This window comes from Plasmodium vivax, chromosome 14 (assembly GCF_000002415.2).
Source record: "Plasmodium vivax chromosome 14, whole genome shotgun sequence".
NCBI classification, from domain to species: domain Eukaryota; phylum Apicomplexa; class Aconoidasida; order Haemosporida; family Plasmodiidae; genus Plasmodium; species Plasmodium vivax.
The window spans coordinates 903600-929078 of record NC_009919.1 but is presented as its reverse complement, the minus strand read 5'-3'; the positions used below and the strand labels follow the sequence as shown (position 1 = coordinate 929078).

General features: G+C 39.9%; 8 protein-coding genes across 8 annotated transcripts, besides 20 other annotated features; 3 read left to right on the top strand and 5 right to left on the bottom strand.

Annotated features, from left to right (window-relative positions):
* Positions 1-95: 95 nt before the first annotated feature.
* Positions 96-143: a microsatellite.
* A 537-nt stretch (positions 144-680) lies between these two features.
* PVX_122855 (cyclophilin E, putative) lies at positions 681-2091 on the top strand. The gene is made up of 4 exons (XM_001617084.1): positions 681-1149; positions 1319-1465; positions 1576-1637; positions 1855-2091. The coding sequence occupies exons 1-4, from the start codon at positions 1014-1016 to the stop codon at positions 1882-1884; spliced, it is 375 nt and encodes a 124-aa protein (XP_001617134.1). The 5' UTR covers positions 681-1013; the 3' UTR covers positions 1885-2091.
* Positions 1823-1857: a microsatellite.
* Positions 2092-2157: 66 nt separating the features above from the next.
* Positions 2158-2192: a microsatellite.
* A 653-nt stretch (positions 2193-2845) lies between these two features.
* Positions 2846-2971: a microsatellite.
* PVX_122850 (Dihydrolipoyllysine-residue succinyltransferase component of 2-oxoglutarate dehydrogenase) lies at positions 2868-5073 on the bottom strand (the record flags this gene model as incomplete). Its single annotated transcript, XM_001617083.1, has 4 exons — positions 4984-5073; positions 4526-4788; positions 4216-4318; positions 2868-3982 (listed from the first exon to the last, which is right to left on the bottom strand). Exons 2-4 carry the CDS (start codon positions 4553-4555, stop codon positions 2868-2870), a joined length of 1248 nt encoding a protein of 415 aa, XP_001617133.1. The 5' UTR covers positions 4556-4788; positions 4984-5073.
* Positions 4640-4819: a microsatellite.
* Positions 5074-6078: 1005 nt separating the features above from the next.
* Positions 6079-11006, bottom strand: PVX_122845 (hypothetical protein, conserved; the record flags this gene model as incomplete). The annotated part of the gene is made up of 1 exon (XM_001617082.1): positions 6079-11006. Exon 1 carries the CDS (start codon positions 10357-10359, stop codon positions 6079-6081), a length of 4281 nt encoding a protein of 1426 aa, XP_001617132.1. The 5' UTR covers positions 10360-11006.
* Positions 6721-6764: a microsatellite.
* Positions 6917-6940: a microsatellite.
* Positions 9627-9692: a microsatellite.
* An 853-nt stretch (positions 11007-11859) lies between the features above and the next one.
* PVX_122840 (small GTPase rab11, putative) lies at positions 11860-14186 on the bottom strand (the record flags this gene model as incomplete). Its single annotated transcript, XM_001617081.1, has 4 exons — positions 13265-14186; positions 13010-13058; positions 12304-12728; positions 11860-12038 (listed from the first exon to the last, which is right to left on the bottom strand). The coding sequence occupies exons 1-4, from the start codon at positions 13302-13304 to the stop codon at positions 11860-11862; spliced, it is 693 nt and encodes a 230-aa protein (XP_001617131.1). The 5' UTR covers positions 13305-14186.
* Positions 12775-12806: a microsatellite.
* Positions 13036-13056: a microsatellite.
* Positions 13305-13335: a microsatellite.
* Positions 14187-14994: 808 nt separating the features above from the next.
* On the bottom strand, positions 14995-16472 carry PVX_122835 (hypothetical protein, conserved; the record flags this gene model as incomplete). Its single annotated transcript, XM_001617080.1, has 6 exons — positions 14995-15081; positions 15287-15349; positions 15475-15530; positions 15681-15950; positions 16232-16346; positions 16440-16472. 6 exons carry the CDS (start codon positions 16470-16472, stop codon positions 14995-14997), a joined length of 624 nt encoding a protein of 207 aa, XP_001617130.1.
* Positions 15604-15636: a microsatellite.
* Positions 16473-16818: 346 nt separating the features above from the next.
* Positions 16819-16864: a microsatellite.
* Positions 16865-17255: 391 nt separating this feature from the next.
* Positions 17256-17275: a microsatellite.
* A 597-nt stretch (positions 17276-17872) lies between these two features.
* On the top strand, positions 17873-18823 carry PVX_122830 (big signal peptidase, putative; the record flags this gene model as incomplete). The annotated part of the gene is made up of 1 exon (XM_001617079.1): positions 17873-18823. The coding sequence occupies one exon, from the start codon at positions 17873-17875 to the stop codon at positions 18821-18823; it is 951 nt and encodes a 316-aa protein (XP_001617129.1).
* Positions 18824-19074: 251 nt separating this feature from the next.
* Positions 19075-19120: a repeat region.
* An 846-nt stretch (positions 19121-19966) lies between these two features.
* PVX_122825 (hypothetical protein, conserved) lies at positions 19967-22390 on the top strand (the record flags this gene model as incomplete). Its single annotated transcript, XM_001617078.1, has 1 exon — positions 19967-22390. The coding sequence occupies one exon, from the start codon at positions 19967-19969 to the stop codon at positions 22388-22390; it is 2424 nt and encodes an 807-aa protein (XP_001617128.1).
* Positions 20130-20245: a microsatellite.
* Positions 20641-20667: a microsatellite.
* Positions 20826-20907: a microsatellite.
* Positions 22391-22510: 120 nt separating the features above from the next.
* Positions 22511-22569: a microsatellite.
* Positions 22570-23170: 601 nt separating this feature from the next.
* PVX_122820 (hypothetical protein, conserved) lies at positions 23171-24958 on the bottom strand (the record flags this gene model as incomplete). Its single annotated transcript, XM_001617077.1, has 1 exon — positions 23171-24958. The coding sequence occupies one exon, from the start codon at positions 24956-24958 to the stop codon at positions 23171-23173; it is 1788 nt and encodes a 595-aa protein (XP_001617127.1).
* Positions 24849-24879: a microsatellite.
* Positions 24959-25479: the final 521 nt, after the last annotated feature.

Here is a 25479-nt window from a genome sequence, read left to right as displayed (position 1 = left end):
ATTTTTAGCGTGGGTCACTATGGGGGGTACATCACCGGTTTAAATAAAGCAGACACGCCATTCTGCTGATGTGAAGAAGAAAGAGCTATATTAACGCACCGACAATGGTGAAGAACGGCTTCTACTTCTTCCCCTCCATGGTTATTATTTTAAAAAATTGCCCACCCAATATTTAATGTAATTACATACCAGGAATGTTTTTTTCACATTTTGGCGTTGATTATTTTATAGACAATTTTTACACAGTTGTATTTTTTTTTTTTTTTTTTTGCTTATGCGCAACAGAAAAGTAGTTGTGAAGAATGGTGTAGCTTTGAGGAGTTTCTTAACCATTTTGAAACTTTTTTGAATGTACAAAAGGGTCACATTTTTGCTGGAAGATTCGCCGATTAGCCAGCTTTTAAATTAGTAGCCTCAAACTTGTTTGGAAACATATTCGCATGTTTCCGTTGCGCAAAATGCATATACATGTATGAGAAGGTTTCACGTAAAGGTTAATTTGTTCGCCTTTTTAAATTGACGATTTTTTTTTTTTTCGTTTTTCTCCAACTGGTGATTCTAATTAGGCGGAAAGTGGCATATAAGAAGGGCTTACTTTTGTGAATAAAACGGAACGGATAGGAATGGAATAAATTTGTGCCTACTAAAAAGTTAATTGTTAGGTTTTTCTTCCTCTGTATAGTGAAAAAAAAGAAGTATGTTCTTTCCCTTCCGCCCGTGCAACAATTCCGTTTCTTCGAAGCAGTGTAAAAATGCATTTTTTGAAAGTTCCTTTTGAAAGGGGGCCATAACGGTTCGCTTATTTTTAACCTCAATCATAACATCTTTTTCCCACTTCATCATTTCCAGTATGATGAATGGCTAATTTTTTTTTCCTTCCCCCCAGCGCGTGTTTGCGAACAATTTGGCTAGTGTTTTTTTTTCCACATTGTTTGCTCTTTTCAAAGGTCGAAAATGACAACACGCTGCTCATTTTTTCCTTTAAAAAGTTTTAAAAAATAAAAAAAGCAAACATGAGTGATGATAACGCAACTGAAGTATTGTATGTAGGGGGAATTGATGAGACAATAGACGAAAAGAGTTTGTATGACATTTTTTCTTCCTTTGGTGATGTAAGAAATATCGAGGTGCCTATAAATTTGGTTACAAGTAAGCGAGCGAAACTGAAAGGGGGCGACATAGACATTTTATTTTTACCCTTTTAACCATTAGGAAAGTTTAATGTCGCAAAGGTTTACCCCTTTCCTTTTTGACATTTTCAAAGGTGAGAAGAAAAGCAACTCAACCGCTACCACCGTTTTGTTATTTTTCCCTTTAGAAAAAAATCGAGGATTCGCATTCGTGGAGTATGTGGAAAAGGATGATGCGAAGCATGCCCTATACAACATGAATAATTTCGAGCTAAATGGAAAGAAAATTTATGTCAACTATTCAAAAAATAGGAAAATGGAACAGTATAAGCCGGGTACTCTTGCATCCTCCCGTGGTTACACTGATGTGCAGCGCATGTTGGTGTGTTATACGTATGACCACTTTTGCGTAATTCCTTTTTTTTTTTTTTTTTTTTTTTTTCAGTTTGGATAGACGATTTGTATAACCAGGAAAAGATGAAACAAATGGAGGAGGGAAATTCAAACGTAAGAATGTACATACACCGCTTTGTTTCGATTTTATGTCGCTTGTGAAATTTGGCTTGTAGAGGTTTCCTTGCCAGACTTGCCAAATATCTTTCCTTTTTTTTTGCCATTTTAGCAGCATGCCCAGTTTTAATTCCACAGGGTTGCGTGTGCCCACGTACGTACATGTAATTCACACACACGTAACCCATGCCGCCTTATGCACATCCCCTTGCAGCCAGTGGAAAAGGACCCCCCTGATGAATAGCACAAACAGTGCTTATGCTGTGTAGCCTCTATGCATTATGATGCGTTATAACCTGTGGAACAAGATTTTTCTTTTTTCATGATCATACCATTTTACGTCATTCATATTGTATGTTCCTTTTATTATTTTTTTTTTTAACATCGTGGCAAATTTGATGCCTCTGAGCGGGCACACAACCTTGTCTGTCGCCTGAGTAAAACATTTCTGAAAAAAAGTGTTAACTCAACGGAATAGGGCTTTATTAAAAAATCCCCCTTTTAAATAAAACCATTTGGGTAAATAATCCATTCGTTTTTTTTTCCTTTTTTTCTGTAACATCTTCTTTTCGCATAGCTGCCTCGGTTTCGTAAAAATGGGGAAGTAAAAAATTATCCACAAAATGGGGCACAAATGTGCACACACGAACGCGTTCAAATTTTTGCAACATTCCATTTAGTTAAAATTGTGATATGATGGAGATGGGCAAATGCGTCGCGATGAACCTTCTTTTTTGGGGATATATTTACCGATTTAAACACCCCTACAAATGAGCAAGTCACTGGTATAATAGCAAAAAGGTAGCTTTTTTTTTTTTTTTTTTTTTTTTGCAAAAATTTTCAAACGCATAACACCTCCCTGTGTGACCCTTTTCAAGATGAACTCGCCTTTGGGGGGAATATTCCCTACTCGTAAATATAAGCAATAAGCACACGTATTACGTACGAATGGGCATGTTAAAAAATGCGTCTCGAGATACCAAATAACTTGGACGACAGAGATCAGGGTTGTAATTAAGTTAATAAAATTGCACTACATTATGAGTATACTACATTTGCGCACAAATATGCTAACTTGAAAAAAAAAAAAAAAAAAAAATAGGGGTGAGTGTGCGGAATACTACATGTGTCCAAAGGTACACACATATGAAGCACTTTAACCCTACATATGGTACATTAGCATGCACCCATACGGTACATTAGCATACACCCTGCTTAGCCGACCAATCAATCAATCAGCATGAGGCTCGGGTTTTCTATATAGTCCTTTATTGCGCTTAAAAACTGCACGGCGTCTCTTCCATCGAGCAATCTGTGGTCATAAGTTAGGGCCAAATACATGATAGGCCTAATGACAATTTCATTGTTTACCACTACGGCTCTGTCTTTTATTGTGTGCATACCTAGTATAGCCGACTGCGGCATGTTCACAATGGGTGTGCTTAACATGCTGCCAAAAACGCCTCCATTCGAAATGGTAAAAGTACCACCCGTGAAATCGTCTAACGACAATTTGTTGTTCCTCGCTTTGGTAGCCAACTCGGATAGAGCCAGTTCAAGTTCTGATAGTTTTTTATTTTGGCAATCTCGAATGATAGGAACTGTTAATCCGTTGGGTGTGGCCACTGCTACGGATATGTCAACATAATTTCGGTACACAATCTCATCGTTATCTATGTATGCATTTACTTGTGGCATTTTTTTTAGAGCTAAGGTTGACGCATGCATGAAGAGGGATACGAACCCTAATTTGCATCCATACTTCTTTTGAAAGATGTCTTTTAACTCACTGCGTAGGACTATCACTTTGCTCATGTCGCATTCGTTAAATGTGGTTAGCAACGCGCACGTGTTTTGCGATTCTTTGAGCCTTTCGGCAATTCGTTTTCTTATTGGCAACATGCGCACTCTCGTTTCGGTTCTTTCACTGACGGCTTCGTATAGCACTCTTGTGTTATTCGCTTCACTTACTTTTCTTTCGCTTTCTTTGTGCGCGCTATTTTGGTCCTTTTTACCTTCCTCCTTTTCGCTTCCATTTTGTTCACTCGCTTGCACAGTTTTGCTTTGTGCTATTTCTTCCTTCACTTCTGATATGTGAGCAGGTGGCTCCACTGAAGTGTCTATTTCGCACAGGGGCGCATCGACCAAAACGATGTCTCCCGCTTCTGCAAATATTTTTGAAAGCGCCCCACTGGATTTGGAGTTTATGTCGACGCTTACTTTGTCCGTGTCGATAATCGTTATCGTTTCATCCACCTTAACATAATCACCCACTTTTTTCTTCCATTCGCTGATGGTGCCTTCCGTAATGGAATCTCCAAGCCTGGGTACTTTTATCGTGTCTGCGTTTGAAGGGTGAGAATACGCAATTAGGTGCATATGCAATGGTTAGGGAAGCACACTGGGGGGCTACAAACATACATGCACGTGTGCGCAAAGGACAGGGTGCAAAGCGGGGGGGTAAAAAATACGAAAATAATCCCTTTTTCATTACGGTAGTGGCGTGAAATACCGTTCGACATGTGTCTTAAAGAAAGATACAGCGCTGTTACGTTCCGTGTAAATGTAGAATTACCTATGGAGAAGCATCTTTTAAATGTGGAATGACAGTTCACGCATTGCTTGCACTCCAGGTTGAGGATCCTGCTAATCCCTTTCGCGTTATAAAACAGGGGTTTCTATTAGGAAAAGGGGAAGTGCGCGATGGGTCAGCAAAAAAGGGGGGCAGTTTTCTACGTCATCCCATAAGGCACAGCGCTCTGCTTTTGTTGAGGCTTGCAAAAAGGGTTAAGCGACACGGGTTCACGCATACAGCATATGTACACGTTACATATGTATAGGCACATATCATACGGTGGAGCACATCAGTGAGCGTGTAAAATTACGTTCAATCGAAGCACAAGGTTCTGTGTCATCCTTTTATGAGTTAATTTATGGTCGTGTTTTTTTCCTCTTTCGTAAAAAAGCTTCAAATCGAAATGGCAATTTCAGTTTTATAGCGAATGTTCAACCCAAACTGTTAACCATCTTCCTTCTCTGCATGTTCGCACGATGATTTATGTAAGCAGAGGGGGGAAAGAAAATGCTTAAAGATGACTTTTATGAGTAAAGTTATTGTTCTTCAATGCGTATTTGTTCCTATGCTGCACTTTATCAGGAAAAAAAAAAAAAAAAAAAAAATCACGAAGAATTTTTAACCACAAAAGTAAAATTAACCTGTGTACAATTATTTCCGCACAAGCCCACATACAAGCGCAAATACCGCACGTATGCACTGCATATTTTTTGAGCGTAGGAACGGAAAATACTGAACCGGCGAAACAAACACCATGCAGAAACTCACCCTTTGAATGAATTACACATGTGAGTAAAAAGCGTGAAGCGCTTTCCACGTGGAGGACGAAAGTGAAAGTTACGGCGAATAAGTCAACTCACAAAAGTGGGCAAAATAGTGGCTTGGGCTTCGTTCAAAATGTTTCAAGTGTTACGTTACGGGTGTTTACAAATGCGTTGCGGAGTGGGCATAAATTTAGGCAACAAAAAAAAAAAAAAAAAATAGATAGCATAGCATAAGGCAGCAACAGGCAGCGTAGCACAGCGCAACATTTAAAGGGAGGCAAAGCTGACCCTGAGATGTTACACATATATCAACGCGTGTATTCGCTACGTGTGCCCGCTCTGAACTGTGAAACAAAATGGAAACGAAAAAAAAAATATAACGATCAATTATTTGCATATAGGAAAATAAGCTGCGTATTTCCCCCCAGTGTTTTTCAACTCGTAAGGCAAACAAATTAAAGGAGCGAATGTTTAATAATTATTTAACAAGGTATATACACATAAAAAAAAAAAAATAAAATAAACAAAAATGCAATATTGCAATAATGCAAACATGGAAAAAACAAATGTGCACAGTTTTTATACACAATTGAGCCATTTCACCGTAGATCTATGTGCTGCATCCCATTTCCGTGATTTCCTCTTTTTTTTATTTTATTGAGCATTACCCAAATGAATACTTAAGTAATGTTAGGGGCTAAGGTTAAAGGCCGAGCTAGACATTTCCTTTCCGTGCGTTTCTTCTTCCATTTGAATAGTTCTGATGTGCCATTTTTATATGCACATTGGGGACCACGTCACGCACCCCGTGTGTGCAATGGGGTGGAAAAAAAAAAAATCCCCCCTATAGTGGTTCCAAACATGTTTTAAGTATAACCCTTTTCTAAAAAAGATCAGTGAAGACGTAGCTACAATGTGTTTAACAGAGCGATGGGGATGTAATCGCCTTTTTCCGCTTTAATTGACATTTCGCCAATTTTGTCGCAAAATATGCACACCAGCTGTTTACCTACTTACGGTGTGCCACTTTCCTCTGTTTGTTCATTTTTGCCTGACCCAGCTAGCCATTTGTCATTTTTTGACTTTTTTTTTTTTTTTTTTATTTTTTAAAAAAATCCATGAACGAATTTCTCTTCCCAAGTAAGCTAGTTGCCTCGGGACAGGTGTGCCCAAAAACGATGGTGGGAAAAGAAATGTCATCTTCTATTTCGTGAAAGCCAGGTATGAAGGAAGCCACTTTCAGTGTGACCAACCATTTGTTAAAATTAACTGCATTAGATAGGGTAAGAGTTTTTATGTCTTCCTGAGTGCTATCTAATTTACTTTTAATTTTAAAGGTGACCGTGAATTTGTTTTTATCAAATAAAGCTGTGCAGTTTTTTTTGTCCAGTATAAGGTCCGGTTTTAATTTATATTTATCCTTATGGATAGCAATAATATTCGTTTTGCACAGTACAAAGGGCTTTCTTATTTTATGCGTTTTTTTCTTATTTAATGTGTGAAAATTGTACTTTTCTATTTGCTCTTTAATGCTCGCGAAATCGCGCGCCAGCGCAATGGTTATATCGTAGCGCTGCTCATATATGGTATCCCTTTGCATATAAATTCGTATTTTCCTCAAGTCCGAAATTAGCACCAATTCTATCTTTTCCTTGTCAAAGGAAAATAAGGGCTTACTAATTTCGTTATTGGGGTAAATGTATATAAAATTGTTATTTACTCGGACTGAACTTTTTATGTCCAAGTTGTCAAATAAATTGATGGAGAATATGTGTTTTTTCAAATTCATGTAGGAACTGCTGACATTTTCTCCTTTTATGAAGCCACCGAAACATAGCGCGTTTTTCCACCTATGGAATTCTGTTTTATTTAAGCAGTCCAGAACGATTCTATCACTGGAATCTTTTGACGTTTCCTTTATGCTAATTTCTCCATTCTGTGCATTTGCCTGTACATCACAAAAATCGGATGTAAATTTGATTATGGGAACAGAATTCTCGTTTCCGTAATCTTTATAAATTGATAAAACTCCCTTCTCGATGACAACTACTTGGTTGTTTTTAATAAATTTATCCGCTTTCTCTATTTTATCCTCCCCCGGTTCGGCATTTCCATCTGACTCTGCATTAAAGGATTTTTTTTCCCTTTCTTCGTTTTTTCCTTGCTTTTTCATTTTATCATAAACATTTTTCTGAATCACGTTAAAATTGTTCTTGCTCAATTTGGATATCAAATGATCATACTTCTCCTTCTTGGGGTAGTGGAAAATGTAGGTCTCTTCATCTTTATTTTCTTCTCTCTTTATAAAGGTTAATTCTTGCGCGCCATCATCTTTCAATATCTGCAAATTTTCGTTTTGGAATTTAAAAGCGTTTTCATCGTTGAAGCTCATTTGGTCCTTCTTAAAAGGGTTGCCATCTTTCGATATGTAAAGTACATTTTCTTTTATACAGAACGTGTCTTCCATTTTGTCCGGCATGTTCAAATTTGCCAGGATGTCGTCCTTTCCACCCTCTGTGTCCTTCTCCCCCTCTCGTTCTTTCTCTCCTTCCGGCTTTTGTTCCCACTCTCGTTCCTTCGCTTTGTCGTTCTCTCTTTCTACTCCCTTATCTGTAAAGCCCTTTCTGGGGATTCCCATTTTTCTGTCGCCTTCGCTTTCCCTTTTCGGGGCCATTTCTCTACTGCGCGATCTGTCCACTTCTCTGAAGAAGTCTCTCCCTCCATCTCGGGACCAATCGCGGTCCCCATCTCTACCCCCATCTCTGACCCCTTCTCTGACCCCTTCTCTGACCCCTTCTCCGTTCCTCTCCCTTTCCGCGTACATCCCCCTATCCGCTGCTCTACCCCTGTTGGCCCCCCGCTCGCCCATTTTCCCCCTAGCATCATATTTCCCCTTCCCCGCGGCTAACCCTTCCGAGTCGTAAGAAGACACATCCGAGCTGTCCACATCTTCATCACCGTATGCGTCTTTGTTGCCCGGTTCGCAAAGCTGGTGCGAGTTTTTCCAGCTCATTTGATTTAGGATGTCCTGCAGGATACCCGTGCACCCTTTACTCTTTGGCAGTATTATATGCTGATCTTTAAAGTCATTAAAATAGAGGGTGAATTTATTATTTTTATAATCCATATGATAATCTTGGCAGTTAATAAAAGCCTTTTTATTGTTAAAATTTTTAAGCATTAGATGATTATTTTTGGGGTTTCTCTTCATAAGTACATTATTACATAAGTAAGGTACGTTATTACCATTTCTGTCGATCCCATTGGGAGTAAATACATTTACAGTAATTTCTGGGGAGGACGAACTGAGTTTGCTGTAATATGAATCCCTTTCCTGCTGATCACTTACACTGTGTGCTTTGTTCTCATAATAATTTTTGTTTAATCTTGCCACGTAATCCCTTTTGCTTTCCTCCTCCTCCTCCTCCTCCTCCTCTTCAAATTTGTCCACGTCATGTTTGATAAACCCTGCGTACTGCAAAGCGTAGAACATCCTCAACGACTTATCATCATTTTTTATTAAAAAATAATGCTTTTGTAGAATGTTGTCGAATGAGATATACTCCAGCACATACACCTGCTTGCTATAAAACGTCTTCACATTTTTAACATTTTTATTTTTTATAATGTACACTGGTTCTTCGTCCCCTTTTTTGTTATATATAAATATTTCTTTATTTGTAATTCCTATGAATTTTTCTTTATAATTCTCATAATTTAATAGTGCCCTCTTATTTTCTGTATAACTCTGTTTGTTCTTCATATGGTTGATGTTGTCCCCATCTGTGTCACTTGCTGACTCGTCGCTGGTGCCTCCTGTCTGATGTTTCCGTTTGGCACGGGGGGGATGCGAGTCGCTCTGTGAATCGCTGCTCGCGTCATCATCACTTTTGCTATGGCTACTTTTACCATCACTGCTTGCGCTACTGCCGCTTTCGCTTTCTACACCTTCGCCATCACTGTGTGTGTCCTCCTCGCTGGTGGTCTCTTCACTTGTTCCGTGACTTGTACCATCACTGATGGTGTTCGTTTTTCCCACAAGGCCATGCTGCGCATCGCTGTTATCATCTTCACTGGAGCTGTGTTCCGACCCTGCTAATGTGTGCTTCGCACTAACTCTGCGCCTTTCCTTTTTTTTCTTGCCCTTTTTACTTTTCTTGATTGAAAAAGGAGCGTGAGGAAGCATGTCATTTTTTTTTTTCTTTTTCTTCTTCTTCTTTTTCTCCTTCTTTTGTTTTTTCTTCCTTTTTTTATCCTTCTTGCTCTTCCTTAAGTGCGCCTTTTTTTCTAGTGGGTTGTTAGAACTGGCGTCCGACAAATGGCTGGAGTCTTCCGCCGACTCGGTGGTTAAGCTGAATGAATTATTTAGTGAGGCATTATTTGTGCACAAGAATTTCTGCTCCTTGTTACTTTCAAAAAAGTGCAAAACGTTGGAGGAAAAGAAAAAATCGATTTTATTATCGCCAGATTTCACATGCTGAATTTTGTTTAACGTTTCTAATATTTTGTTAAATAGATTTTTCTGTTCCTGCGACTGCATTAAATTTAATTTTAGTAAATTTTCATCATAGGCTATCCTTTGCTGCAGCTTCTTTTCAGGACTCATGTGCTTCAGTATGGTTGCCTTATTCTCCATTTGTGTTGAAAGACCCGGGGGGGGGTCCTGAATGGTCTTCACTTGCATATAATCATTTAGCGCTTTACCATTTCTACCTCTGACATAATCATTTTGTAAGGCTAATACGACAGGGGGAGTAAGAGCCTTTTCTTTGTTCATACAGCTAATTATTTTGTACAGCCTCTGTATTTCATTTTTCTGTTTTTCGTTTTGTTTTTTATACAAATGTAGTTCGGTCTCAATTTGAATTAAGCATCTCTTGGTGATGTGCAATTCTTCATTATTATTTTTATACAGATTTAGGAAATTTTCACTTTCCTTTTCATTATTTAGGAATTCTTCTTCCTTTAGTTTTTCCTTTTTCTTATTTTTACATATATCACTTCTCATCATGTTAACAGTATTTGTTAGGTTTTCTTTTTCCTGTAATAACAATTCGTATTCATATTTTCTTTTTTTCAAAAGGTTGTTTAATTCCTCCAGGAGGGTGTCTCTTTTGAGTAGCTGCTTTTCCAGTACGTTGATTTTTTGAAGAAATTCATTTTCTTTACTTAGTTGCATGCTCAGCATCATGTCGTTTTCCTTTTTTCTGTTTAGTTCCAGTCTGAGGGTTTTATTTTCTTCGTCATTTTTCAGGGCATTTTTTTGCAGCTCTTCACTGCTGCTTCGCAGCTCGATGAGCTTCTTCTCCAGCTCGTTGATCTTGTCTCTCTGCCGGTCGATTATCACTTCCGCGTACTCGAGCACGTTCCTTTCCTCCATCGCGGCCGCTGCTGATGATGATGCTATTACTTTTTTTTAAATGCCCCGTGGGCGTTCTTGCGTGATGGGAGGCAACTTTCTTTTTCTCATTTAATTCATCGGGCGGCTCGCTATCCCCCACGGGAAAGCTCTAACAATGCATTCTTCTTGATGGGCGTCCTTACAAATGTGTCTTTTTAAAAAAAGGAATTCGTCCGAAATGGCCTTATATCGAGGGCTTAAAAAATGGTAATAAAAAAAAAAAGAAAATGGCTTCACTTTTATGCGATACACACATCCCAGTGGAGCTGGCGAAAACGCACGTAGATGGGGAGAGGAAGAGAAGACGTCTGACAATAGGCCGATAACCACGCAGTTGTTCTCTTGGCAACACTTTACAAACGGTTTATAAAATTTACAAAAAAAAAAAAAAATACATTCGTAACATAAACAAAAATTTAAAATTTTTCCGGTACTAAACAAAATCGTCTGTTTCGCCTTTACAACTTTTTAAAAAAGTGCATTGCAACAATTTTCAAAAAGTTTGTAAAAAGGGGAAAAAAAGGAATTAACTGGAAAATAAAAATGCGCGCAAAGGTGAGCAGAATGAACTGCACATATAAATACACAGACGTGAGTTACGAAAGCGCGTTTTTGCGCACTTGTGCAATTTCCCCTTGCTGGGAATGCTTTTTTGTGTGTTCCTTTTGTCAGGCATCGGGGGAAAAGGCAAAAAAATTACACATACGAAAAAAATACACATGCGAAAAAAATACGCATACGAAAAAAATACATATACGTTTACCTACGTATGAATACGTATACACACAAGTACAGTGAAACGAACAAAAAAGAATCGCCCAGTCAGTGTTTCATTTGCGTAAAGTTTAGTTTTCCCCCTATGTGCCACTTGGACGGCATTTAAACCAACCAGCAATTCACAGTTGCATGAAGACAGGGCCATGCGGTTTAGGTGTTCCCTTCGGAGATACGGGGACCCTTGTCACCCTCTCCGGAAGTTATTATGTTGGAGGAAGGCGAATGGCATTCGAAAAAAAAACGCAGAAAAAGGTATACACAAACTACGCATACATATGCGTATGCACATTCGTTTTTTTACACCAACACTATTTATTCACGTTTTTTTAATTTTAGTTTTTCCTTCTATGAAATGTTGACAAAAGATGATGGAACAATTTTAAGTAAAAAAAAAAAAAAAAAAAAAAAATACATTAAAACATTTAAATTAATAATACTGTGTTTAAATGGTGGCTAAAAATTATTACGTGAAAAATATTTCATAATAAAAGAAAAAGCTTTATCACAATAACAAATGTAAAAAAAAAAAAAATAAAATACCGACTACAATGTTTTTTGGGTGAATTAAAAAAAAAAGGGGGGGAATTCACACGCGCTTCAACAACACTTGGATTTTTTCTTTGAATCATTCTCGTCATTATCGTCGTCCACCTGAAGTTGTAAAAAGAAAATGGGAAAATCAGAAAATGAAAAAAATGCATTTCAAACGTCTGCCATGTAGACGCTCAAACGCGGCACCAAAATGTGCATCGTCTTATTCGTTTCTCTCGTCGTTTCTTTTATTTTTTCCTTTGTAACATTTATTTTTTTCCCGCGAGGTTGGATGGACATGCTGTCTTCATTTTTCGTGCCTTGTTTTTTCTGCCGGACGTTGTAAATTTCTATGGGGCCAAAAATGGGGCAACACGCACATGAATATAAGAGGCTGCATATTAAGATGTCCTCAGGGAACCTACGACGCGAAAATCGCTGTTCCGTTACGTGTGACTCGATTTTCTCCACACAGGCAAACGTGTTGCCGGCGTGTGGGTGTAAATACAAACGTATAGCCATACGTAGGCTGCACCCCGCGAAGCGCCGCTCCACGGTTAATGATCACATGTATGGCGCTACCACCCATGTGTACGCAGGTGTGTACCCACTTACCATTCAGTAACTGGTGAAATGCTAGTTCCACGTTGGTGGCCTCCAGAGCAGAGGTCTCTATGAAGGCCAACTTTTCTTTCTTCGCAAACTGAGTTGCTTCATTATCGTTTATTACACGTAAATGTTTTAAGTCACTTTTGTTGCCAACCAGTAGGATAACAATGTTAGAATCAGCATTATCTCTTAACTCCTTCAGCCACTTTTCAATATTTTCGAATGAGTTTTTTTTTGTTATGTCGTACACAAGCAAGGCCCCAACTGCCCCTCGATAATACGCTGAGGTGATGGCCCTATATCTCTCTTGCCCGGCAGTGTCCCATATCTGTGCTTTTATTATTTTATTATTTTTTAACTGAATGCTTTTTGTCGCGAATTCTACACCTATGGTGCTTTTACTTTCCAGGTTGAATTCGTCTCTCGTGAATCTGCAAGGAGGTATGGGTAAAGGAGAGGGGAAAAAAAATGAGCAATCCGCGTCATTATTGCGACCATTTCATGGCAGCGTTTCGTCCCAACATTAGTAAGTGCACTTTACAGGGCGGCTCTCTTCCCCCCGTCGTCAATATTGAGATTATCAAAAAGTTATTCCTCGAAGGTGTATGGACGCTCTTTTAAAAACGCAGAGGTGTGTATTTGATCACACGAACGTGTTCTGTATCCACCCGCGTGCACCTCTTGTGTGACGCCTTTTCGTGCACATGCGTACCTGGAGAGTAAGTTCGATTTCCCCACGCCGGAATCTCCTATCAGAACAACTAGGTGAAGAAAAAAAAAAAAAAAAAAAAATGTCAAAATGGTAAAATGTGAAAATGCCCAAATGTTGCTAACAGTTGGGCCTACTCAACATGGGTGCTCTCTTAAATGTGCAGGGGCATGCCGCGGAACATATACGTGGACTTCTACACAGACAAATGTGCACAGAGACAATGCGCACGTATCGTTACATGTATACACGTTTTACTTTTAAACAGGTAGTCGTAGTAATCTTCCTTCATTGACATTTTTACAAAACAGTTTCGTCTTAAATCGAGTAGGCTTGAGCGTCTATACAAAAGTGCGGGATCACCTGTTGTATGTATTTGTGTGTTTATGACATGTGCGCATATATTTATCGCATGTCCATATGTGTCATTATGCTGGAAATTAAATCAAAAAGGATAAAATAGATGAAACATTCCCACGGAGGAGTCTTTTTTTTTTTTTTTTCTTTTTGGGGGGTAGGTGGGGTGAGTACTTTGTGCCGTTTGCAGTGTTCTATACTTTTGCGATAGGAGGCGCTCTACGTTCAGTTAACAGCGTTGCTAATGTTGCTAGTGTTGCTACTGTTGCTATTCATAATATAAGTTTATAAATTGTACAAAATGGTAAAACAACGAACTCGGCGTGGGTTATAAAATTGGAGATTCACAAATCAATTTGATGCATTTGTTTGTTTTCATTTTTTTGACATGGTAAAAAAAAAAAAATACATAGCTTTGCTTTTTACGCTTTGATTGTCACTTTTCCTCTATTTATATGATTCCCCCGAGCGAACCATGTAAATAATGCAATTTTCACATAAAATGGGATATGCGTGATGGTGAAGTGTTACGTAAAAACAGAGTTCACCGCGGCGTACAGATGGATCGACGGATGGATGTACACGCGATCGCAAATGGAAGTTCATGTCACAGTGTATGTATATGTATATATAATATATGCGCGTTTAGCCGAGTACATACGTTGAAAACAAATTTGTTCGAATTTTACAAGCGCCAAAGCACAAATGTACATACGCACATAAATGCGCCTTAGGTATATATGTATGGCGTATGTACATTTGAATGATTCAAAAGTTAACCTTCCCATGTCATTTTCGCGCGTTCATTTGGGGCAAATGGTACATATGTGCGAACGTTCATGTCAGTACCTTCATACACCATATGTATAAACGGCTGTGTTCGTATAATAGATTTGTAGGAGTACGTTAAGTTTTTACGTAAGCGCATTTGCGCGTGATTACTTGTATACATGTGCAATTCGGTACAGTTCAAATCAGTTCAATTCAATTAATTTCCTCTTTATGAAGCGAAGTGATGTTTCAAATGAAGAGCAGAGCTGCCAACATTTTTCCGTTTTCACGGAGAAATAGAAATTAAAATTGAATGTTTTTTTTTTTTTTTTTTTTTTTCAAAATTGTCACGTTTTTTTTTAATTACCAAAACTGCACACAGTTACAATTCATCAGTTTTCACATTTTTACGAAAATAAAAAATGTACACAAAAAAAAAAAAAATGGTTACACTAAACATTTCAAATTGAGAAAATTTAAACAAAAAAATGACATTTATGTGTAAGTGTAGGTGTACCGTACCAGTGTGTGGAACGCATATTACAGGGGTCCATTTATATATATGTGAACACGTGGGTACACGATGTGTGTGAATACAAAGGGGGGAAATTTTTTCACAAGCACTTGTTTCATTTTTTCCAAATGAATTCAAAGGACAGTTGCGAAATTTTTAAAAACAAAAAATTGACAAATAGAGGGGGGAGTGGTGGCGGAAATGTAAACGCATTCCTTGATGTTTTCTTTATCTACTTTTTTTCCCGCCTCGAAGGTGTGCGCGTCTACGTATGTGTAATATGTATACATACGGAGGCGTATACATACGTGCATCCGCATTTACGTCCACGCGATGAGGGGAACACTCACTTTTTCATAATTTCCTTCATCAATTTTTGCTGATCCCGGATTTTCTCTATGTTGTTTTCCATCTTATCGTTAACATCCCCTAGCTGCAAATGTTAAAAAAAAAAAAAAACACGTGTACGTTTCTTCACATGCAAGGGACTTAATATAAATGCTTATTTTTTAGCAAAACTGAAAAGAAATAAATTTTATGGTATGATGAAATTCCCCTTTTGGCTTATGTGGAAAATAAAAAAAAAAAAAAAACACAAATACAGGGGCGCATCAACATGTAAAAATATTTCTGTCTACCATCCTGTTCTGCTCGTTTATTGTGTTCCCCATGACCAAGGCCCTCGTGTGCAATTCGTCCAGCTGATTATAAAAGTGATGGAAAAAAAATAAAGGGGGGGGAAGCGACACCATGCGTGAAGTGACAAATAGCAAATGGAACAAGCAGAACACCGCGTCTGTATGTTCAACGTGTGAGCAGTTCATACCATGGAAGACAGGGTAGTCAAGTCGCTTTCGTATTTTTCTTCGAATGTGCCTTTCCCTTCAAAGGAGAAAAAAAAAAAAGAAACACCATGTTGTGTGGAGATTCTCCCTTCATGTATGAAAACATGCTCATAAACGAATGCATCGAATGTGTGCAAAACGGGTAACATGCCAAGTATGCAAGCGGGTGAACTATTTTTATGCGTACTTTTTGGTGCCCCTTGTATATTCAGAGCGCTTCTACAAAACTTGTCGTCATTCTTCACATATTTATGATTATAATTATGACTTGTTTTTTTCTTCGTGCTGTTATTTAGCTGATTATTTACGGTTTTATTTTCGCTACTGTTAAACGATTCGAACCCTAGGAATGAGTTTATGTTTTTCCACCAGTATTTTATTCCTTCCAAGTGGTACTGACTTTGATTCAGGTTTTCCTCAATATTTTCGGTCTCCTTATTGATATGTTTTATTTGTTCTGCAAGGGGAAGGGGGAAATACATAAAAATGGAAGCATGCAAATAGGTAGTTTGGAACATTCGCTTTTTTTCGTTGCACACAATGCGCATACATAAGGTGGGCTTTTCTCATTTTCGTTCGCCTATTTATTCATGTGTTAGCTATTCAATTATTTTGATTTTCCCCTTTTATCATATTTTTCATTTGTCACAATTTCTGCGTAATGAAAGAATACAATAGCTCATGTTGACACTACAACCCAGTTGACCACCGGGGGGAAGCAGTTCGCCGCTCCTTTACCTGTCTGATGTTCTAACTCCTCTTCCGCTTTTTTCGAAATTTCGGTGACTTCATTTGCTGACCTTAATATTTCATTCAAGCTTTCTTCGCATTTTTTTTCAATCTCACTTATTTTCTGCGGAGCATATATGGGGGGAGTGAACGGACAGCCGTTGAGTTAACATGGGTTAATATATAAGGAAGCGCGGTCACGTTAGTATAATCACACATTGGCAGCCTCGCCTTGTGCAAAGCAGCTCATCATGTCTTTCCTAAACGTATCACTACGCGATCGTATATATGGAAGCGAAACTAAATATCTCAAAATTAGTTCGCGTGGCAAACATAAAATTAAGAAAGACGCGCTTATGCTTCTTAGCAGAGCAAATGGCATTTGCAAATGCTCATGCAACATGCTCAACTATTCTTGTGTCCATATGGACAGAAAACATTTGCTTATGCTTTACGCTTTTTTAATATTAACATTTCTTTGGGAGTAAGCAGATCTTTTTTGACTCATTTTTATGCTCGTCAAAAGTTGGGTTCTCCTTCATTTAGTTGCTGTTCACTGAGATTTGCTTCCGCGAAGGGGCCTTTAAAGTTTTGTGCCAGGATGCACAAGTGAAGGATGGGGAAGAAAACAAAATGGCTCACAAAAAAAAAAAAAAAAAAAAAATGGAAAAAATGGGAAAAGCGCAAAGAATGCATCGGACGAAGGGCATACAAAAAATGGCTAACAAAAAAAGTATACGTTTTTATGCATGTAATTCCAACATAATGTTTTCTTTTTTGCAAAAACGAGCTCGGCGGAGGGCTAAAATGTTGCAACCCAACGGGTTTTAAAGCTTACTTTGGCTGGTTTTGCTCGATTGAGAAGTATACTATATGTAAGTACTCGCATATGCGTATGTTCGCATTATGCATGTAACACCCGCGCGTGGGCAAAATTTAGGGCATTTCATATACCCGCAAAAAATTTATTTTGTGCAACTTTAAGGGGAAAAAAAAAAAAAAAGGAACAAAAAACAATAGGAAATGCCATTTCGCTGTGGGCTAACGAACTATACATCTGTTCGTTCACCCCCCCAAAAAAGAAGGCCAATTTGCAGTAGCACTAAGAAGTGTTACATATATTTTTCTTTTTCGAGATAGTGACATGATTTACCGGAGTCCCCGTTTTTCTACTTGCAATAATTTTTTAGCATATGTATTTTTTTAACCATTCGCTGGATCACCATTTGAAGGCGCACCACGAGCCCCGATAAGTGTGTGCTGCTAGGGAGAGGGACAGGAACAGCCACCGGGACAGCAACAGCGACAGCTAGAGTGACCTTTTTAACTGAAGGAGGAGTCAACTCGCATGGAATTTGTTTAACTTCTCAGCCCTTTTGTAAGTAACCCTATCCTGTTTAGACGTAGCACCGTCCGCAATCAGAGGAAGACTCGCAGTTCGCTCAGGCACCTCGCGCAGCAGCAGAATTGCTCAGCAGTCGAGTTCCAAAGATGCTCAAGGGGAAAGACCGAACAAAGTGCCTTGGTACGTGCACTTATGAGTGTGCCCATACATGTAAGCACCTTCGCACATCTGCTCATTTGCACGGGAAGACAAACGCACAGACATGTATGTAACCAAACACGTAAACACACACGCGGAGCCATAACATGAACAGAAGTAGCCATTACGTCAAAAGATCATATGCACTAAATTTTTTACGGAAAAATATTTTACACACAAATAGGGTTAATCATAGCTCGTTTAGCTACCATGGGAGCGGTAAGGGAGAGGATATACTCCATAAATGCTATGCCAATTTTTTGGAGGAAAGAAAAAGGCTGCAAAATGTACTGTGTAGAAGCACGAACATTTGCAAGTTTGTATTACCCCCAAGGAGTAGGACTCCTCCGTTGAGGTACTACGCTGAGAAGAAGAAAAGAGGTAACAATAAATACAAAGCGAAAAAAAGGAAAAAATATTTTTTCAATTTTGCAAAAATTAATAACCCCTTGAATTTTATAAAAAAGATTATATTATCCTTTTTACTTATTTTTGGAATAAATAATTATATTATCGACATGACGCTGACGAGCGGATCGAGCATGTGTCCATTAATAAATAAAAACGGAGTCATCTTATTCTATGTGTGTGATGATACCGTAAGATTTATTCACCAAGCGCGCACCATCCTTCTGTACAGCTGTATAAATCTGCTGCTTCGTTGTTACGCCGTAATTGGGTCCAACTTTGAGCAAGCCTATATGGTCCTTTTAAATAATAAAATTTTCAGCTTGGTAGAAAAGTTAAAAAAAAGAATTACAGAAAATAAACATGTTTACAGAAGAGGCGATGTCGTGTTGTTAACTTCTCCTGTGAATGACAAAAAAAGAGTGTGTAAAAGGATTATTGCCATAGGGAATGATAAATTATTCGTTGATAATATAAACGCCTTTGTTCACGTCCCTAAGGATAACGTATGGATAGAAGGGGACAACAAAATGGATTCTTTTGACAGTCGAAATTACGGATTTGTTCATATGGATTTAATAATTGGCAGAGTCATTTTCTTGCTCGACCCGTTTATCGACTTCCGCTTTATTAGTAACAAAACGAGTTGATAGGGAGGACACCCTCAGGTGTCGGCTGTTTATCCCCCAGATGGGAAAAAAGAAAAGCAAAGCAAAGCAGAATTTTGCTCTCTTGTGGGTAAAGGGAAAGTAACCCCCATTTGGAGGAAACCCTGCAGAAATGATTAATTTTTATGGGGAAAGGTTTGTCCCAATTGGGGATGCCACCTTTTAAGGGGGTGCTGTATTGGAAGAAGACCCGAAAAGGAGCCCCCCAAAAAAAAACCAATTGAGCAGCAGTTTGAAGAAACAAAATTTAAGGAACAACGTACCGGTGTGTGTTATCCAAGATGGAGGGATCCTTAGGCCGCTTTAAAGAGGGAGCAATTTTTTTGTTACAACGTTGCTGTGTTGAAACAGGTGGGCCCCTTTTTTTTGTGTAAATTTATCGAACGTGCAGGGGTGGACACCTTTTTAACGTTTTTATTTTATTATTTTATATGTTTTTATATTTTTTAATTTTGTAGTTCTTTTTAATTTCCCCCCCATTTTTGCATACAAATTTTGACCCATTCGTCTTATACGTAAAGCGAAGTAAAAATAAAGCGCAGCCATCTTGACGACGGTGGAGCTGGACGCAATGGACACGCAACAACGTAGACGCGGTGGCACCCTTCGTTATATTCGCCTCAAAAATGTGGAGTGGCGCCTACACGTGTATGTGGCTAAATGCATGGAAAAGTATTTTTTTTTTGTCTGCAAAAATTTCCCAATGTCAATGTCAATTTTTTTTTTTTTTTTTCTTTGCGTTAAGCCCGTTCGCGCGGGATGTTCTTCGGTTTAATTTGCATTGTTCCTTCGTAATGGCCAACACGGGGCTATCCCTGCTGGTGTGGTCACTCCGTTAATTGTAACTAACCGATCTGTTTTGCGAATAAACATGTGCGTCCGCTGTGCACACACAGACATGTGTGTATGCGCTGTGAATATTCTATTTTTATGAGAGAAGGATTTGCCCTCGCGCAGCTACTCTTTTTTGAGGCTAACATTTCAACACCTCCTTCCCACCAACGTGGGGGAAATTCCACGAAGTTGCCTCGGGGGAAACGGTTGACAGGGGTGCTTAGAGGGGAGCGGCGCAACGGCGGGGACTTAAGAGAAGATCAAAAGTGGAGGTCCTATTTGTGCGTGGAAATGAAAAGGGATGGGGAGCAAAAGGGGGGAGGAAAAAAGGGGAGAAGAAAAGGGGAAAGACGTAAAAGAGAAAGAAGAAAAAGTGAAGGAGCCCAAAAGGAAGGAGCCCCAAAGGAGGAATCCCAAAATGGGAGGGAAAAAACGAAACAGATCGAGCAGCTCGGAGACCCCCCCCGCGGCCTACCCTCCGAGGAAGACTCTGCGCCAAACGATTTTAGGCGAACCAGCTGGATATACAAAGATATAGAGAATATGCTGAAGGAGGCAAATGAAAAATGCAGCAATTTAAACGAGAGAGGTGCATTGGGCAGAGGCATAGAATTGGGGGCCTTTCCTGGGAGGAGTGAGAATTCGGCGAAATTGCCCAGCCAAGTCAACTCAAGTGGGCGAGACAAACTGTCCAGTTCGGTCAACGCAAGCGGACTAGCTAAAATGTCCAGTTCGTCCAGCTCGCGCAGCCCAACCAATTCGAACTCACCAAAGCACCTCACGTCAAGTCACTCCTCCGTAGCGACTGCCTCCCAAAGCAGCAGCAACAGGTCGGACGAAATGGACGACTTGTCTCTTAGCGATGAATTGTCCGTTAACGAAGATTTTACGGGGGATAATGAAAATGGAAGTAGCTCCGTGGCTACATCGAGCGGGGATGGAATGAGCAGCGATAGCAAAAGTGACAGTAGCGACAGTCACGATCGGAGTAGCGATGAGGGAGGAGCTCAAAAGAGCCTCACTGGAGGTACATCGAGCAATGCGCGTGAGGAGGAGAACCAGCCAAACGTGTACTACAACTGCATAACCATTTTTTCTCTGAACAGCTACCTGTACAATGACATGTACCGATACAACCCCCACCTGTACGGCATTTACGAAACCTGCAGAAATAACGAAAGGAGGTGCAAAAAAATTGGCCTACTTTCCTCCCAATTCGACTTAATATTCCTCAGATCTGTTTTCGGAAAATATCAAAAAAATTTATACGATGTGTTGAAATATACCCATACTGTGCTGCTGGACAATGTGCCCTCATCGTATGGCATTTTAAATGAAATTTTATATACCCTCCAGAATTATGTGGACGGGAATGGGGGGCTATTCATCTGCTGGAGGAAGAAACTCTTCCACTTGTCCTACTACGATTACATGTTTTTATCATCCGACATTTTGTTTAAAAGGAAAGTTATAAAAATTGTGAAATTAATTTTTAAAGGAAAATACAGTTTGTACATTTTACACTGCGAATTTGATTTGTATAGCGCTCAAAATAAGATGAGCAATCTGGACGATCTAGTTATGCTGATGAAGAAAACGTTGTGGAAAATTTACCTCTTCCAGATATTTTACATAAATAGGAGACGATTCAAACGTAGGGAAGCACCTCCGTGCAATGTGGAGGGATTGCCTCCACATGAGCATGTTGACAAAATTGAGGCAATAGCAAAAATGAGCAGGGAGGAGAAGGAACTACACACGAGGGGGGAAGTGGTAGGTCCATTTTCCAACCAGGGGGATGAAGAAAAAGGGGATAGCACCCACAGTCATAATGGCGACGCACCGGACAAGTCGACGGCAAACCAAACGGATAAACCCGTAACAACCATGACCTTTAGAAACAGCTCCATGTTAGTTATCGGAAGCTTCAACATAGACGTCCATGAGGAGGGGGCACTGTACGAAAAAGTTGTAAATTTGAACGGCCAAGGCAAAATGAAAGATTTATTTTTTTACAAAAATATTAATTATAAATTGCAAAAAACGTACGACATTGTGGATCGGAAAAACACCCTGGTTAGCGGATTGAACTACTCATTTGGCCTGACGGATAATATTTTCCTCGTAGAGTCCTTTTTCCTCAACACGGAAGACATCACGGAATTGACCTATTTATTTAGCCCCTCAGATGTGATCTCCGAAAAAATGAGCAAGTTAAATAAATCCCTAAGTGGGTACAATTTGGAAAACTTTTCCCAACTGATTAACAAAAATGGAGTGCTCATAAAATTCCAAGACGTCTTTAACTACGGAGTGGATATACTAACGCAGAAGAGGGGCAAAGAGTTTAGTGACCATTGGGCTTTATCTGCACGGGTTCATCTAAAGAATCCCAGCAAAAGTGTCAACCTCCATATAGAGAAGCAACTCCGTAACTTCTTGCTCAACGTTGACAGGTACTTCGTTTTGGGGAAAAGGTCCTACCACGAGCTGTGCGATGTGGTCAGCTCTGCCCTCTCGGGGGAGCAGAACCCCAATCGGGGCGGCAGACATGCAGGGGGTCCATTTAAAAAAAAGAACCACAATGAAGGAGCCCCAATGGACAAGTATAACTACGCACAAAGGTGCATAATATCAAGTGCCAACATTAATTGCATTCACAGGGTGGAAAGACGGCTGTACAACACCCTGTCCCGGTGCTTCGAATCTGATTGATGTGCTTTTCGGTAGAGCAAACCACGGGTGGTGAAACTGATAGGAGTTAAAAAGAAAGGGCCCCCAATGAGCTCCATTTTGCATCTATTCGAGGGAATCACCTCACATTTTGCCGCCCCCCCCAGGTGCTAACAAACTGCTCAGTTCGAGTCATCCATATTAGTAACCCTTGCGAAGTTTTCTTCACATTATGACAAAATGGAGAGGCACATTTGGTTCAAAAAAAAAAAAAAAACACCTCCATTGCGCAAGTCACTCGCGCGTATTCCATATGAACAATGTTTACACAACATGGCCTTTGCGCAGAAACTAAAAAAGGGTATTAAAAGGGTACTAAAAAGGGTTAAAAATTTTGCCACAAAAAAAATAAAAATAAAATGAAGAAACGTGTCACCTGGGGAAATTTCCCGCATTTCACACTTCACGCCGTTTTATACGTACAAATGGGCACACGTGTGTCAAAATAGTTGCACGAAAAAAAAAAAAAAAGGGGTGGGGGAGAAGTCAGGCCACCGCAAGGGTAGGCGAAGCACAAGTTGACCACAGAACGAACATTCCGGTATGGGCCGATGCAGTTACTCCACGCCCACGCTGCTCAGCCCAGTAGGTGCGACAAGGCGTCCCTGTGCGGAAAATGGAAGGGGGGTTTTTTGGGGGAGGCACATCCTCCCCGCCTCCCTCCTCCAGTCGCCCCTTCAGCAGAGTGAAGGGAAAAGCACAACTGTGCCGAACACGTCTGCCTCACAGGTCTGCCTCTCAAATATGCCTCACACGTTTTCCTCACAACTCGTCGAAGTCCAAATCGGCATCGGCCCTTTTTGCCATGTCCATTTTGTTGCTTATATAATTCTTAATATTTTGCACAATGGATTTATTGCGAAGGGACTTGAGGAGAGAGCCGCGCCTGCTGCCGCTTTCCCCCTCGTCCATGTTGGAGAGGTCTTCATAAGAAGAGGAGTCCCCCTCGACAATGCTACTACTACAGTTTCGTAGGCTTTCCCACGAGTTCATTTTTTTCTTTTTTCCATAATATTGATTATACACATCTGTGATGTCAAAGCTGTTTTTAAAATCGTGGCACATTAATTTTTTAGCTTCATAAATGATATCATAAGGATCAAATGGAGGGATGTTTTGCAAAAGTTTGAGGTTCACAGTGAAGTTCCCACACAAAAGGGAGCTCTTCAGTTTCGTACAGATGACTAGACATATATACAAAATGAAGTTCTCATCATTATTAATGATAAAGTGGTCATACAATATGATGGTGTCTGCCATATCAAATTCCTGAGTTAGTAATAAAAGAATCCATTTTAGGGCATAATATTGCGTTTCTATTTTTAGAGTGTATAATTTTTTCCAAATTTCGTATTCTTTTATTCTTAACAAAAGGGAAAACTTTTTTAGCTTTCCATTAATTCCATCATCTGTGTTGTCTAACCCTTCACAGAAAACATCTTTCTGTTTTTGCATTAACTCGATGAAGCAGAAAAAAGTGTCCGCTTCTCCTTGCACAGGGCAGTTACATAGGGGGTCATTAAAAATAATAAAATATAGGGGGGCTAGAATTTCATTCATCCCTTGGACGTACTTAACATAGGGGTGAATTTTTGCATATATGAATAGAATTCTACACAACAGATCGTAATGCCTTTTCGGGTTAACAATGTCGCACACATCTGCTGAGTGGTCACCGAAGCAGTGTTCATAGTGGTTCTTTTTTTGGCAACTTTGTGTGTCCTCCCTCGAGTTGGTGGTAAAATTGGGGGAGGCTTCATCGGCAAGGGGGGCGCCCTGTTCATTTGCCTGTTGCTCATTTGAGTGCTGTTCTTTTGCGCCTTCTTCATTTGCCCCTCTCTGTGCAGTTTGCACACCGTTAATCGATTCTTCCTTTCCCCCTGGCGCATTCTCCGCTTTGGGTTCTGTCTGCTCGGAGGGCCCCTCCCCCATCTCCTTTATGTTGACCAGAGATGGTATTTCCTCTTCCGGCTCTTCTTCAAACTCTTCTATACTAATTAAGCTGTTCAGTATTTTTACATTATTGTTAATCGTCTGCTGAGGGTTCAAATTAAAAAAAGACAACTCGGGTCTCGTTCGAAACGTGTCCTTATTAATTTGGCTGAACAGTTCGCAGTTTATGAAGTTGGCGTCTGAGTCGTCGTCCAAATTGGTGGAGGACGTGTCTTCATTGGGGTCTCCGCTCAATTTGGTCCCCGCTTCCACCGCCTCCACCGCCTCCCCTGCGCCAGTTTGCTCCCCCCTGAGCGGATTCAGTACAAAGCACTTTATATAATCCTCGTACAGCTTCTTCTTTTCGGCCAGTTCCTCATTCCACCTCCTCGTGTTTAAACTGAGGTGCTTCAAAGCCAGCTTCCAACATAGGGAGCGAACACACGGGTTAATGTCTAAAATGTTTTTCTCGAACAGGTAGGCCAATTCCTCCTCGTCAATTAACGCCTTTTCGAATATGTTAATGCAGGTTTTTATTTGCTCGTCGAACTTTGCAATTCGTTCATTTTTTTTTTTAAAAATGAGTAGGTAGCTCAAAAATTCCAGCTTGTACTCCATCTCGGGCGGGCTGGGGCGATCATCCAGCTGTGCGCTCCCCGATAGACGCATGCAACTGCGCCTGCGCTGCTATTCTCCGTCAAGGGAAACGCGAAATGGAGATGCGCCTGCTGGGACTTTTTCAATTATGGCAAATCTCGCAGCGGCGCAGAACTCCCGAGAGAAAATATTACCCACAAATTGTAAACCGCTTATATGTAACATACCAAAATGTAGGCAAGGGGAAAACTCCATTTGGTATGCCTAGCAATTGCGCCGTGGCATGTTTCGAAACACTGCCGTTATGGCCTACGATCGTTCGTGCGTGGGTACACGTTCGCATGTGCGCACAATTGTACTAGCAAAAATATGTAAACATTACACCGAATTTTATTACATCGAAGGGTAACAAAAAGGTACAATTTATGCATTCCAACGATGGTCGCCTTTTTACTTGTACTTTAATTTAATTTTTACGCCAGCATGGTGACTCGCGGAGTGATACGATTTTGCCAAATTGTTTCGATGCACAGTGGAAATGC